At 34.9% G+C, this 15895-nt stretch overlaps 1 protein-coding gene across 2 annotated transcripts in view; it reads left to right on the plus strand.

The window, feature by feature from the left end:
* MRC1 (mannose receptor C-type 1) overlaps positions 1–15264 on the plus strand; it is a 102210-nt gene extending 86946 nt beyond the window's left edge. For both annotated transcript variants that reach the window (XM_073229164.1, XM_073229165.1), the window contains exons 27-30: positions 7344–7457; positions 7969–8133; positions 13426–13467; positions 14328–15264. In XM_073229164.1, the coding sequence (XP_073085265.1) occupies positions 7344–7457; positions 7969–8133; positions 13426–13467; positions 14328–14578 (572 nt within the window). In that variant the 3' untranslated portion in view covers positions 14579–15264. The remainder of the gene's footprint in view (positions 1–7343; positions 7458–7968; positions 8134–13425; positions 13468–14327) is intronic.
* The last annotated feature ends 631 nt before the right edge of the window (positions 15265–15895 follow it).

Raw genomic sequence — 15895 nt, forward strand, 5'->3', positions numbered from 1 at the left:
GGGATATTGGTCCATAATTTTCTTTTTTGGTGGGGTCTTTGCCTGGTTTTGATTTTAGGGTGATGTTGGCTTCATAGAATGAGTTTAGGAGTATTCCCTACTCTTCTATTTTTTGGAAAACTTTAAGGACAATGGGTATTATGTCTTCTCTGTGTGTCTGATAAAATTCCGAGGTAAATCCATCCGGCCATGGGGTTTTGTTCTTGGGTAGTTTTTTGATTACTGTGTCAATTTCTTCTTTGCTCGTAATTGGTTTGTTTAACTTTTGTGTTTATTCCTTGGTCAGTCTTGGAAGGTTGTATTTTTCTAGGAAGTTGTCCATTTCTTCTAGGTATTCCAGCTTCTTGGCATATCAGTTTTCATAGTAGTCTCTAATAATTCTTTGTATTTCTGATGGCTCCATCGTGATGCTTTCTTTCTTATTTCTGATTCTGTTGATGTGTGTTGATTCTCTTTTTCTCTTAATAGTCTGGCTAGAGACTTGTCTATTTTGTTTATTTTCTCAAAGAACCAGCTCTTGGTTTCATTTATTTTTTTCTGTTGTTTTATTCTTCTCTATTTTGTTTATTTCTTCTCTGATCTTTTTTATGTCCCTCCTTTTGCTGACTTTAGGCCTCATTAGTTCTTCTTTTTCCAATTTTGATAATTGTGATATTAGACTATTCATTTGGTTTTTTTCTTCCTCCTTTAAATATGCCTGTATTGCTATATACTTTCCTCTTAAGACTGCTTTCACTGCATCCCATAGAAGTTGGGGCTTTTTGTTGTTGTTGTAATTTATTTCCATATTTTGCTGGATCTCCATTTTAATTTGGTTGTTGATCCATTGGCTATTTAGAGTCGTGTTGTTAATCCTCCATGTGTTTGTGAGCCTTTTTGCTTTCTTTGTATTTTTTATTTCTAGTTTTATACCTTTGTGATCTGAAAAGTTGGTTGGTAGAATTTCAATCTTTCTGAATTTCCTGAGGCTCTTTTTGTGACCTAGTATGTGGTCTGTTCTGGAGAATGTTCCATGTGCACTTGAGAAGAATGTGTATCCTATTGTTTTTGGGTGTAGAGTTGTATAGATGTCTATTAGGTCCATCTGTTCTATTGTGTTGTTCTGTGCCTCTGTGTCTTACTTAGTTTCTATCTGGTGGATCTGTCCTTTGGAGTGAATGATGTGTTTAAGTCTTCTAAAATGAATGCATTGCATTCTATTTCCTCCTTTAGTTGTGTTTATATTTGTTTCACATATGCTGGTGCTCCTGTGTTGGGTGCATATTTATTTATAATGGTCATATCCTCTTTTTGATCTGAGCCCTTTATCGTTATGTAATGCCCTTCTTTATCTCTTGTTATTTTCTTTGTTTTGAGGACTTTTTTTTCTGATACTGGTACTGCAACACCTGCTTTTTTCTCCCTATTGTTTGCATGAAATATCTTTTTCCATCCCTTGACTTTTAGTCTGTGCATGTCTTTGGGTTTGAGGTGAGTCTCTTGTAAGCAGCATATAGATGGGTCTTGTTTATTATCCATTCAGTGACTCTATGTCTTTTGATTGGTGCATTCAGTCCATTTACATTTAGGGTGATTATCGATAGGTATGTACTTATTGCCATTTCAGTCTTTAGATTCTTGGTTACCAAAGGTTCCAGGTTACTTTAGAGTCTAACTTAACTCACTTAGTATGCTGTTACAAACACAATCTAAAGGTTCTTTTCTATTTCTCCTCCTTTTTCTTCCTCCTTCATTCTTTATATATAAGGTATCAAATTATGTACTTTTTGTCTATCCCTTCATTGATATTGGGGATAGTCAATTTAATTTTGCATTTGCCTCGCAATCAGCTGCTCCACCCTCCCTACCGTGGTTTTACTGCATCTGGTAACAGCTATCCAACCCTAGGAGCACTTCAATCTATAGCAGTCCCTCCAAAATAGACTGCAGAGATGGTTTGTGGGAGGTAAACTCTCTCAGCTTTTGCTTATCTGGAAATTGTTTAATCCCTTCTTCTAATTTAAATGAGAATCTTGCCAGATAAAATAATCTTGGTTTCAGGCCCTTCTGCTTCATGGCATTAAATACATCATGCCACTCCCTTCTGGCCTGTAAGGTTTATGCTGAGAAGTCTGATGTTAGCCTGATGGATTTTCCTTTGTATGTGATCTTATTTCTGCCTCTGGCTGCTTTTAACAGTCTGTCCTTATACTTCATCTTTCCTATTTTAATTACTATGTGTCTTGGTGTTGTCTTCCTTGGGTCCCTTGTGTTGGGAGATCTGTGGCTCTCCATTGCCTGAGAGACTATGTCCTTCCCCAGATTGGGGAAGTTTTCAGCAACTACCTCCTCAAAGACACTTTCTATCCCTTTTTCTCTCTGTTCTTCTTCTGGTATCCCTCTAGTGCGAATATTCTTCCACTTGGATTTGTCACACAGGTCTCTCAATATTCTTTCATTTTTAGAGAACCTTTTTTCTCTCTGTGTCTCAGCTTCTTTGTATTCCTCTTTCCTAATTTCTATTTCATTTATTGTCTCCTCCACTGTATCCAACCTGCTTTTAATACCCTCCATGGTGCTCTTCAATCATTGAATCTCCAACCTGAATTCATTCCTGAGTTCTTGGATGTCTTTCCATACCTCCATTAGAATGTTGATGATTTTTACTTTGAACTCCCTTGCCAGAAGAGTCATGAGGTCCATATCATTTAAATCTTTCTCAGGAGTTGTATTAATAATTTTACTCTGGACAAGGTTCCTTTGGCATTTCATGTTTGTATATGGTGCCCTCTAGTGTCCAGAAGCTCTACTCTGGAGCTGCTCAGCCCCTGAAGCAATGTCGGGGGTTGCAGGGGAGTGGTACTGGTACCTGGGGGGAGGAAAGAGCTGTTCCCTGTCTCTTGGCTCCTGTGCCTCTCTCCACTGCCTGAGCCTGTGGGCCGGTCACATAGGTATCAGTTTTTGTCCCAGAGCAGCCGGATATGGATCCCTGCTTTCCACAAGCAGCCAGAATCCCAGTCTCCCCAGGAACTCTGCCTGTATTAACTTTCCAACCCAGTAGTCATGCAAGTCTCATGAAAGCACCATGAAATGTATGTTTGTGCTCCCAGAGCAGATCTCTGGAGCTAGGTATTCAGCAGTCCCAAGCCTTCCACTCCCTCCCTGCTCTGTTTCTCTTCCTCCTGCCCGTGAGCTGGGGTGGGAGAAGGGCTTGGGTCCCACGAAGCCACAGCTCTGGTACATTACCCCGTTTGGTGAGGTCTGCTCTTTCCTCCAGTTGTATGCAGTCTGACACTGTCCTCTTTCCTGTTGCTCTCTCAGGATTAGTTGTGCCAATTAAATTTTCTAATTGTATCCAGTTTTAGGAGGAAGCCTCTGTCTCGCCTCTCTCACCGCCATCTTAAATACCTGCCAATTTTTCTCACTTATTTATACTGTATTAGAATGCTCAACACCAGGCCCCTCAAATGGAATTTCCAACATTGTAGCCTCAATATTTTAAGGAATTACAGTAGAAAACAATCATTTGCTGAACATGTCTTAATTACTTTCTGCCTAATATTCTAAATTGTTAAGATTCTCATTCTCAGTTATCCAGAATGTTGTGCTCTCTTCTTATTACTGATAATCTCAGGTTCCACAAGTTCCCAGGAACCATTTTGCTTTGCCATTAATAGAAAATCATTTATATGTGGTTATCTTATTTGTGGGGGAAAAAACCCTCAAATAGACATGATATGGAAGGATAAATTCCCCCCTCCCAAAATGTCAAAGTAATTTTTCAGGTTCTATTTAAAAATCCACTTAACTAAATCCCACTGGATATTTTACTGAAAACTTTTTTACTATATTTTGATTATGCCCGGGCAGCATTCTTTATCTAACCATGGTGTGCAAGGATTGTATCCTCATTTCTTCAGGTTTGTCCAAAAGTCTGTCTTAAGTTTTGATGCTTTCTTCTTACTTTATGTTTTTTTCCCACTTTGCTGAAGTGCAATTGACAAATAAAATTATAATACATTTAAAGTATGCAATGTGATGATTTGCTATACATATACATTGTGAAAGGATTCCATGTCAAATTAATTAATACCACCATTACATCACATACTTACATTTTTTTTCTTTTTTGGCGAGAATGCAAGTTCTCCTCTCTTAGCAAATTTCAGTTATAAAATACAGTATTATCAACTATAGTCACCATATTGTACCTTAGATCCTAAGACCTTTTTCATCCCTTTTACCTTTTTGTACCCTTTTAGCAGCATCTCCCTATTTCCTACAATCCCAGCCCCTGGCAATATTGACTCTGCTCTGTTCCTGTGAGTTCGGCCTTTCTAAAAAATTCCACATATAAGTGATACTCTGCAGTATTTGTCTGTCTCTTTCTGGTTTATTTCCTTAGAATAATCCTCTCCAAGTTAATCAATGTTGTTGCAAATGGTAGATTTCTTTCTTTTAAAGGTTCAATAATAAATATTCTATTGTATTTACATGCTACATTTTCTTTATCCATTCATCTGTCAGTGGACACTTAAATTGTTTCCATGCCTTGGCTACTGTGAATAATGATGCACTGAACATGGGAGTAGAGATATCTCTTTGAGATAGTGATTTCATTTCCTTTGGATATTTATCTGGTAGTTGGATTGCTGAATCTGGATCATATGATAGTCTATTTTTAATTTCTTAAGGAAACCCCTTGCCATTTTCTACAGGGAATGGACCAGTTCACATTCATACTAATAATGTACAAAGGTTCCCTTTTCTCCACATCCTTGCTGACATTTGTTATTGCCTGTCCTTTTGATACTAGCCATCTTAAAAGGTATGAGGTGATATCCCGTTGTGCTTTTCATTTGTATTTCTCTCATGATTAGTGATGTTGAGCACCTTTTAATGTACCTGTTAACCATTTACTTGTAAGTCTTCTTTGGGAAAAAAAGTCTATTCAGATTCTCTGCCCATTTTTAATTGAGTGATTTGTTTTTTAGTGTCAAGTTGTGTAAGTTCCTTACATATTTTAGATATTAAATCCCTAATAGGATATACAATTTACAAATGTTTTCTCGCAGTTCACAGGTTGCCTTTTCATTTTGTTGGTAGTTTTGTTTGCTATGAAAAAGTTTTTTGTTTGATGTAGTAGTCTCATTTTTTATATTTTGCTTTATTGTTGCCTTTGCTTTTAGTATCAAATCCAAAAAAAATCATTACCAAGACTAATGTGAAGGAGTTTACCCACTCTGTTTCCTTCTTGAAGCTTTATGGTTTCAGGCCTTACATTCAAGTCTAACCACTTTTGGTTGATTTTTATGTATAGTGTAAGATAGGGATACAGTTTCACCCTCTTGCTTGTGGCTCTCCAGTTTTCTTAGCATTGTTTATTGAAGAGATTGTCCTGTTCCTATCAAATATTTTTGGTTCCTTATTTGAAAATTAATTGACACTATATGTGTGGGTTTATTTCTGGCTCTCTATTCTATTCCATTGAACTATGTGTCTCTTTATGCCAGTACTATACTGTTTTGATTACTATAGCTTTGTAAAATAGTTTAAGATCAGGAAGTGTGATCCCTCCAATTTTGTTGTTTCTCAGGGCTGCTTTGGCTATTTGGGGTCTTTTGTGTTTCCATACAAACTTTAGGATTGTTTGTTCTATTTCTGCTTCTTTCTCTCTCTCCTTTTCTTCTAGAACTCCCATTATGTGTATTTTGAAGCCCTAAGTGCCTACAATAAATAAGTTTCCCAGGTCATTTTGAGGGACTCTTGTCTGAAGACATGCCTCCAGACCTCATATAAGTGGGCAGTTTAAAACTCTGTCTTAGCCTTCACTTCCTGCTTATACAGATGCTCAAGGTCAGGTGGAGGTGAGAGCTTAGGAACTTCTTGAACCTTTCATGGGCATGTGTATATTCTCCAGTGCATGTTTGTTTTCAATTTTAGGTGACTATATTTTTGTGTAAATAAAGTTAATGATTCTCATTCATCAAAATATGACACAAATATTTCGAAATGGATACTATATATATGTTTAATAATGGAATATGTAATTGTGCAATGGAAACAATTATCAAGGGGATAATTCCAGACTTAGTAACATCAGATGCAGGCATATGGTTAAGAGTAGGTCCTCAAGATTCAGAATCCCTACACCATGACATGATTCTGCCCTCTACTGTCATTAGGATCTTGGCAAATTACTTACCCTTTGTACTTCAGGTTCCTTATCTATAAAATAGGATACCATTAGTACCCATTTAATAAAGTTGTTATAAAGTTTTAATGAGATCATACTTGTAAAGCCCAATGAAAATATCTGGCATGAAGTGCTTAAAATATATTAGTTGTTATTATTAAAAAGCTATAGATTTTTACTACAAAATCTAAAAATGACACTGAATCTAATATGAGTTGTCAATGCCATAGTCATCTAACTTTCAGTTTCATCCTCTTCTTACTTTGTACATCCTAGACATAACAGTTCTATTAATATTCCTATAGTGCACTGCATCATTCTGCTGCCTAGAAAAACTAAGTGCTCCTTATCACCACATTACCTTGAATACCGATCTCTTGTCATCTGCAATGAAGGTCTAACCCAAATATTTTTTCACCAATTGACCAGATTAGTCCAACCAAACAGCCATCTATTAATTTCTACCAGTAGACTTATCTGTCTATCTGTCTCTCTATCTAGTATCTATCTATCTATCTATCTATCTATCTATCTATCTATCTATCTGTATCTTATATCATAGCACCATAAACCAAATATGAAAGATTCCATGTATGTGTCAGTAGTATGCCTAAAGAAGCTCTATGTATCCCTCTTTGCCTTTTCTATTATTCCTCCTCTTCCTGAAATTATTTTCTATCCTTTCTATTTGAAATCCTGTGCTCCTTGATATTTAAATTCTATTTCCTCCGTGCTACCGTGCTTCCTTTTGATTGATTTAGTTGCTAAAAGAAATCTTCTCCCTATCTGACAGGTCAATACAGGTCAATAGCGTGTTGTACTTATTTTTGCCTCTATTACATTCCTTAATACTCTCAAGTCATTCCTACCATAGCTTATAACACCACTGAACCATAACCTTCTTAAAGTTAACCTACTCACTGTTGTATACCCTGCAGCAACTTTCTCAGTGCTTGTAGCACTTTTAAGCACAAATAATGCTTAAAATGTCATGTTTTCAGAATGGAAACTGAAATTCTGAGGGGGTGAATGTTCACTCTGAAATTGTTTCCCTTAAGTTAAGATGTTGGGGTGATTTTTTTGCTCCTGGTATCAATACAGTAATTATAAAAATATTTCCAGCTACTTAAAAGTACTTCTTTCATATTTGTTCTTGTATACTTGGCAGATTCCTCTTTGGTTTCCATTGAAAGTGCTGCTGAATCAAGTTTTCTATCATATCGAGTTGAGCCACTTCAAAGCAAAGCCAATTTTTGGATAGGATTGTACAGAAATGTTGAAGGTAATTTTTACAGAACACTTATTTATTAAAAAATATTTCAAAATATTGTGTGTAAAACAAGGTTTCAGTTCCACAAAGTCTTACCTTAAATAATGATTAATTTGTGAAGTTTAAAAACTCAAATTCATATTTCATTTCAAAAAATAAGTGGAATTTTAAATGACTCATATATGCTATTTTGAAAGTTGCTAATTAAAAGAATATCTTCTGTAGCTAAGTCAAAGAAGCTTTAAAAATATTTTCTATTTTTTGCCAGAAAAAAATTAGAGAAGGATAAGTATACATCTTTGCATTAATTAAGTATAAATTTTTAACTAAACCTATAAGAAATGTATTCATCTCATTTTCTTTCCGTATAATAATTGGTTATTCTAATCTTGTCTATTAAAAATCTGGTTCTAAAAAAAGCATTTAGAACAATATGCTTAGAAGTTTTTCGTGAATATGTAAAATTAATTTTAAGTTGGGTTATTTTTAACTTCTATTTTTACTGGTTTTATTTGATAACCAGGGAAGTGGCTATGGATAAACAACAATCCACTCTCCTTTGTCAACTGGAACACAGGGGATCCCTCTGGTGAACGAAATGATTGTGTAGTTTTATATGCATCTTCTGGATTTTGGAATAATATTCACTGCTCTTCCTACAAAGGATATATTTGTAAAAGACCAAAAAGTAAGTAAGAATTTGACACATATGTTCAAAGACTACAATTTCTCTCAAATATTAAAATTTCAGGTGTGGGATTATAATGTGATTATAGATCCCTTGCAAACTCTCCCCATCTCTAAGTGAAAAATCCTGTCTGCAGTGGTGATTAATTGTTGTATGCAACTCTGACTGAGCATGAAACACTCTCTGTCTACTTAGCTGACAGAATTATTTTAGTATATGAATGTATTTATAATGGAATATCCATGCATATGGATTTGTGAGGTTCTAAGCATTTTGAAAAGCCAGCCTACAAAGCCTTATGGCATGAGAGGAAAATGGATAAACTAATCACCCTGGCTAAACCAGCAGGGGCCAAGGCTCCAGAGAGGAATCAGAATTTATTATGTAATAAATCATGTAAGACCAATTAAGTCTCCTTCTAAGACTGAGTGGCAGGCCATGTAAGGACAGGGATTGAGGAAATTAATAGTGTTATATGCCCATGACATGATACTGTTGGGCTATAACAATATTTTTATGCCACTTAACTTCATATAATATCCTTCCCAAGAGATGCTATTATTAATTAGATAACACATTTGAATAAATAAATTAGGTAAATCAATGCTTTGTTCTTCAGTAGATTTTGCTGTTTTAGAATTGTGTAGTTCTTCAGTCTTTTAAAACTCTGTTCTGAAAATAGCATAATAAGTGATTTAAGGTAGACTGAACATGTAGATAGTAAGAAAGCTATCCTTGAACTTTTGGTAACCACAAATCTAAAGCCTACAATGGCAGTAAGTATATACCTAGTGATAATCACCATAAATGTAAATGGACTGAATGCACCAATCAAAAGATATAGAGTCACTGAATGGATAAAAAAGCAAGACCCATCTATGTGCTGCCTACAAAAAACTCACTTCAAAGACATACATAGACTAAAAGTGAAGGGATGGAAAAGATATGTCATGCAAATAACAGGAAGAATAAAGCAGGTGTTGCAATACTTGTATCAGACAAAATAGATTTCACAACAAAGAAAGTTACAAGAGACAAAGAAGAACATTATATAATGTTCAAAGGGTCCATCCAACCAGAAGATATAACCGTTATAAATATCTATGCAAACATAGGAGCATCTATATATGTGAAACAAATATTAACAGAATTAAAGGGAATAATAGAATGCAATGCACTCATCTTAGGAGAAGTCAACACACTAATCACACCAAAAGACAGATCAACCAGACAGAAAATAAGTGAGGAGACAGAGGCACAAAACAATGTAGTAGAACAGAACCTAATGGATGTCTACAGAATACTCCACTCAAAAGCAGCAGGATACACATTCTTCTCAAGTGCATATGGAATGTTTTCCAGAATAGATCACATACTAGACCACAAAAAGAAAAAAAAGATTGAAATTGTGCCAGCCAGCTTCTTAGACCACAAAGAAATGAAACTAGAAATAAATTATGCAAAGAAAATGAAAAATCCCACAAACACATGGAGGCTTCCCAACATGCTCCTAAATAATCAATGGATCAATGACCAAATTAAAACAGAGATCATGCAATAGATGGAGACAAAAACAACAACTCATCAGTCCCAAACCTGTGGGATACAATGAAGGCAGCTCTAAAAAGAAAGTATATAGCAATACAGGCTTACCTCAAGAAAGAAGAACAATTCCAAATGAACAGTCTACAATCACAATTAATAAACCAATTAAAAGAAAAACAAATGAGGCCCAAAGTCAGTAGAAGGAGGGACATAATAAAGATCAGAGCAGAAATAAATAAAATTAAGAAGAATAAAACAATAAAAAGAATCAGTAAAACCAGGATGTTGTTATTCTAGAAAATAAACAAAATAGATAAATTCCTAGCCAGACTTATCAAGAAAAAAAGAGAGTCTACACACATAAACAGAATCAGACATGAAAAAGGGAAAATTACAATAGGCACCATGGAAATACAAAGAATTATGAGAGAATACTATGAAAAATTATACGCCAACTATTGGATAACCTAGAAGAAATGGACAACTTTCTAGAGGAATACAACTTCCAAGATTGATCCAAGAAGAAAGAGAAATCTGAACAGACCAATTATCAGCAATAAAATTGAATTGGTAAACATAAAACAACCTAAGAACAAAATCCCTAACCAGATGGCTTCACAGCTGAATTTTATCAAACGTTTAAAGAAGACCTAATACCTATCCTCAAAGTTTTCCAAAAAGTAGAAGAGGAGGGAATACATCCAAACTCATTCTGTGAGGCCAGCATCACTCTAAGACCAAAACCAGACAAATACACCACCAAAAAAGAAAACAACAAACCAATATCCCTGATGAACATAGGTGCAAAATTCCTCAAAAAAATATTAGCAAACTAAATTTAAAAATATATCAAAAAGATCATCCATTGTGACCAAATGAGATTTCAGGGATGCAAGGATGGTACAATATTAGAAAATCCATCAACCTAATATACCACATCAACAAAAAGGATAAAAATCATATAATCATCTCAATAGATGCTGAAAAAGCACTTGACAAAATTAAACATTCATTCATGATAAAAACTCTCAACAAAATGGGTATAAAGGGTAAGTACCTCAATGTAATAAAGGGCATATATGACAAATCCACAGCCAACATCATAGTTAACAGTGAAAAGCTGAAAGTTTTTCCTCTAAAATCAGGAACAACACAAGGATGCCCACTCTTACCACTTTTATTATTCAACATAGTACTGGAGGTCCTAGCCATGGCAATCAGACAACACAAGGAAATAAAAGATATCCAGACTGGTAAGGAAAAAGTTAAACTGTCCCTGTTTGCAGATGACATGATATTGTACATAGAAAACCCTAAAGAATATACCCCAAAACTACTAGAACTAATAACTAAATTCAGCAAAGTTGCAGGATACAAAATTAATACACAGAAATCTGTTGGATTCCTATACACTAACAATGAAGTAGCAGAGAGAGAATTCAGGAAAACAACTCCATTTACAATTGCATCCAAAAGAATAAAATACCTAGGAATAAATATAATCAAGGAGGTGAAAGACCTATACCCTGAAAACTACAAGCAACTCATGAGGTAAATTAAAAAACACCAATAAATGGAAATACATCCCATGCCCATGGGTAGGAAGAATTAATACTGTCAAAATGGCCATCTTGCCTAAAGCAATCTATAGATTCAATGCAATCCTTATCTAAATACAAACAGCATTCTTCAATGAACTAGAACAAATAGTTCTAAAATTCATATGGAACCAGAAAAGACCTCGAATAGCCAAGACAATCCTGAGAAGGAAGAACAAAGCTGGGGGAATTATGCTCCCCAACTTCAAACTGTACTACAAAGCCACAGTAATCAGAACAATTTGGTACTAGCACAGAATAGATATGGCCAATTAATATACAACAAAGGAGCCATGGATAGACATTGGGGAAATGACAGCCTCTTCAAAAAATGGTGTTGGTAAAACTGGACAGCTACATGTAAGAGAATGAAACTGGATTATTGTCTAACCCCATATACAAAAGTAAACTCGAAATGGATCAAAGACCTGAATGTAAGTCATGAAACCATAAAACTCTTAGAAGAAAATATAGGCAAAAATCTCTTGAATATAAACATGAGCAACTTTTTCCTGAATATATCTCCTCAGGCAAGGGAACCAAAGTCAAAATGAACAAATGGGACTACATCAAACTAAAAAGCTTCTGTACAGCAAAGGACACCATCAGCAGAACAAAAAGGAATCCTATGACATGGGAGATATTCTTAAACAACTTATGTGATAAGGGGTTAACATCCAAAATATATAAAGAGTTCACATGCTTCAACACCTAAAATACAAATGACCTGATTAAAAAATGGACAGAGGATTCGAATAGACACTTCTCCAAAGAAGAAATTCAAACAGCCAACAGGCACATGAAAAGATGCTCCACTTCGCTAATCATCAGGGAAATGCAACTTAAAACTACAATGAGATATTACCTCACACCAGTTAAGATGGCCAACATCCAAGAGACAAGAAACAGCAAATGCTGGCAAGGATGTGGAGAAAGGGAAAAAACCCTCTTATACTGTTGGTGAGAATGTAAATTAGTTCAACATTGTAGAAAGCAATACAGAGGTTCCTCAAAAAACTAAAAATAGAAATACAATTTGACCCAGGAATTCCTCTTCTAGGAATTTATTTGAAGAAAACAAGACCCCAGATTCAAAAAGACATATGCAGCCCTATGTTTATCACAGCACTATTTACAATAGCCAAGACATGGCAGCAACCTAAGTGTCCATCAGTAGATGAATGAATAAAGAAGAAGTGGTACATGTATACAATGGAATATTATTTAGCCATAAAAAGAAAACAAATCCTACCATTTGCAACAATTTGGATGGAGGTAGAGGGTATTATGATCAGTGAAATAAGCCAGGTGAAGAAAGACAAATACCAAAAATGATTTCACTCATTTGTGGAGCATAAAAACAAAGCAAAACTGAAGGAACAAGACTGCAGCAGACTCACAGACCCCCAAGAAGGGACGAGCAGTTACCAAAGGGAAGGGGTTGGGAAGGGTAGGTGGGGAAGGAGGGTGAAGGAGATTAAGGGGCACTATAATTCGTAGTCACGTAGGTAGGTCATGGAAGGCAGTACAGCACAGAGAAGACAAGTATTGACTCTATGGCATCTTACTACACTGATGAACAGTGACTGCAATGGGGTTGGGGGGGACTTGACAGTATGGGTGAATGTTGAAACCACAATGTTGTTCATGTGAAACCTTCATAAGCTTGTATATCAATGATATTTTAATTTAAAAAAAATTAAATTATATTATATTAAAACTGTTCTGAGATAACCACACCCTTTGGTGCAATGTTGGAGTCTTATTTTACTTTTCTTTTTATTGCCTTGTAATACTTTAGACTTCATGGGCCAATTTGAAAACTGTTAGCCTAGAATATATCATTTATGTGTAGATTGAGTGGATTTTGAGGGTATCAGTGGCTTAAATACAATTTGGAGGATTGTATTTTCAGATACTCCAATGTATTCAAATTCACCAAACATCTCTAGGATGCCCTTACAGATACATAGATCAGTCTGTATAGCTGTATCTATTTTTCTATTATCTATCTATATCAAATCATATCCCAATAAACCAAATAGGGAAGATTCCATGTATCTGTGAACCAAATAATACTCACTATTCTACATGTAATAATTATGTTTTCTTAATATATGTATTTGATTTTCTCTTATTTTACATACAGTTGTTGATGTTGAACCTACACAGACATTAATTACAACAAAAGGTAAGACCATTATGAAATTTCAAGTCTGTATTGGTAAATGAATCAGCACAGTGTGTTTAGTTTTAAAACCATAATAATCCAGTCCTGTATTCTCAGTAGAATTGTTTGAGCTTCACTAGCCTTTGTCATTATTTCATCAACCTCTCTTGCGTGATGCTGTAGAAAAATAGGCCTTGGAGTTAGAATGGTGTTTATCATAGATATTATTAAAGACACTGATTGATCCATTATGAAGAGTTTCCTTAATGAAAACCCATGGAAGAAATTTCTGTGGAATCTTTTGGTTTTTCTCTTTTCTTTTTTTAAGCAATGTTTTAAATTTTGACTTAATTTAAATTTTTAAATTTAATGTTTTAAATTTTGCCTTGAATTAGGTAAATGATTCTATCTCATGCGTTTTGCTGGCTGCTAAAAAACTCAAAGTGAGTTTTATGGCTTGCCTGCAACTCATTATTAACCTTATGGGTACTTTTTGTTAATTAATTATATTCATGAGTTCATATTTCCACTACTCTTATTTTTCCTTTTCCCAAATTATCTCATACTTTTTACTGTCATCATTTTTGCTGCTGTTTTACTTATCTTCACATGATATATTTGTAAACAGCCTTAAGTTAGTTTGAGACAGGTATAAATATTTTAAAATATTGATTAACTAGCTCGGTGCTACACAGATGAAATATTCTTGCAACTTGATAATAATTTTAACATTTAAAATAATCAGTTATATCATATAGATACATATTTTCATGTCCTGTGTTTCTCTTGGACAAAAAAAAAAACGAAGTTGTGTTGTTCTCTGTATCATTCTACCCTGTACCTCCCTCCACATTCTTCCTAATGATTTTATTTCTCTGTAGCCAACTCAAGGAAGATGGACCCTCACAAAGCATCTTCCAGCGTGGCAGGAATAGTGGTCATTGTGATCCTCCTGATTGTGACTGGCGCTGGCCTTGCTGCATATTTCTTTTATAAGAAAAGACGTGTGCACTTATTTGGAGAGAGCACTTTTGAAAACACTCTCTATTTTAATAGTCGATCAACTCCAGGAACTAGTGATACCAAAGATCTCATGGACAACATTGAACAGAATGAACATGCGGTCATCTAGGATTATAATGTGATTTAGATATATTTGAATTTTATAAAATTAAAACTAAAATGTTAAGGCCTTTAATTCAATGCAATTGTTTCCTTTAGAATTAGTACTGTATTGCACTGGCCTGTCCTTTTTCTTTGCCTAATTGAAGACATAATTGCTCATTTTCAAGCCTGGAGAGATATTTTCAGAAAAGAGGGATAACAGTATGGATTACCACTTTAAAAAATATCTTAGGTGAATACACAGCACAATAATACCAATATTTAAGCATCACTGGTGGTAACTAGTGTAAATTGCACGCAGATCATAAGACCTCTAGACACCTAAACTTCCTGAAATGGTTTACAAAGATTTCAAAGAAAGGTTATTTATTAAATTGCAATTCAATAATTAGAAGATCATTAAAAAAAACAAGTGCAAATAATATCAGTGGAATAAAAATTTAGTCACTTTTCTTTTTTTACCAATCTTGATTTTCACTCCAATTATTTAGAATTATATTTGTACATGTGCAGAAAGGATGAGGCAGCTGAGAGTCTTATTTCCCCCCAAGAGGGGTTTTCCTGGCTGAATATTACAAATACGTCCTTTGTCCTGTTATATGTATATCAGGAGTGCAAAGATGTGAAATAAAAATGTAAATTTGCGTAACTGGATGTACTTGGATAATGTGAAATAAACATCAAAAACAAGGACTATTTTTAATAGACTTGTATTTTGGTGATCTTAGTAAATTTAAACTGTCTTTTAAATACAATTTATTTATCCAGTAGCATTTAACTTTACTCTGAAAAATAAACAATATTATTAGTAGACAAATTTAAATTAAGCCCTCCTTCTATTTGGAAAAAATAGACTGCAAAAGTGTATGTGTGAACTGACTTGTTTAATCATGATGACTTGCACAGTTTCCCCTGATCGTCCTATACAGCACTGGCTCAACTGTGAATTCCACGACCAAAGACATTGTTATTGAGAATTAGATTTCTAAGTATCTGTTTCTCACTTTAACAATTTCTTTTTGTTTTAAAATTTTTGCCTGAGATAAAGCTTCACATACATTGTGAGATACTTCAGTCTGGGTATCACATCTCATACAGATATCATCCTGTCTGCTCATGCTTGCCTTTCCCCATGGATTGCTCATGGGAAGGAGTTCCTTACCTCAGGCCCCTGGATTCCACTCCTTGGATGGTATTAAGGGGTCTGTAAAGGTCCCCAAATTGCATGCAGTTTACTTGCAGATGGTCTGCCCTACGGGTTTCAGACTAGCTTGGCCTGTCTGCCACAATTACCTAAGCCAGTTCCTTATAATGTGTCTCTATA

The sequence above is a fragment of the Manis javanica genome, chromosome 2 (genome assembly GCF_040802235.1).
Source record: "Manis javanica isolate MJ-LG chromosome 2, MJ_LKY, whole genome shotgun sequence".
NCBI classification, from domain to species: domain Eukaryota; kingdom Metazoa; phylum Chordata; class Mammalia; order Pholidota; family Manidae; genus Manis; species Manis javanica.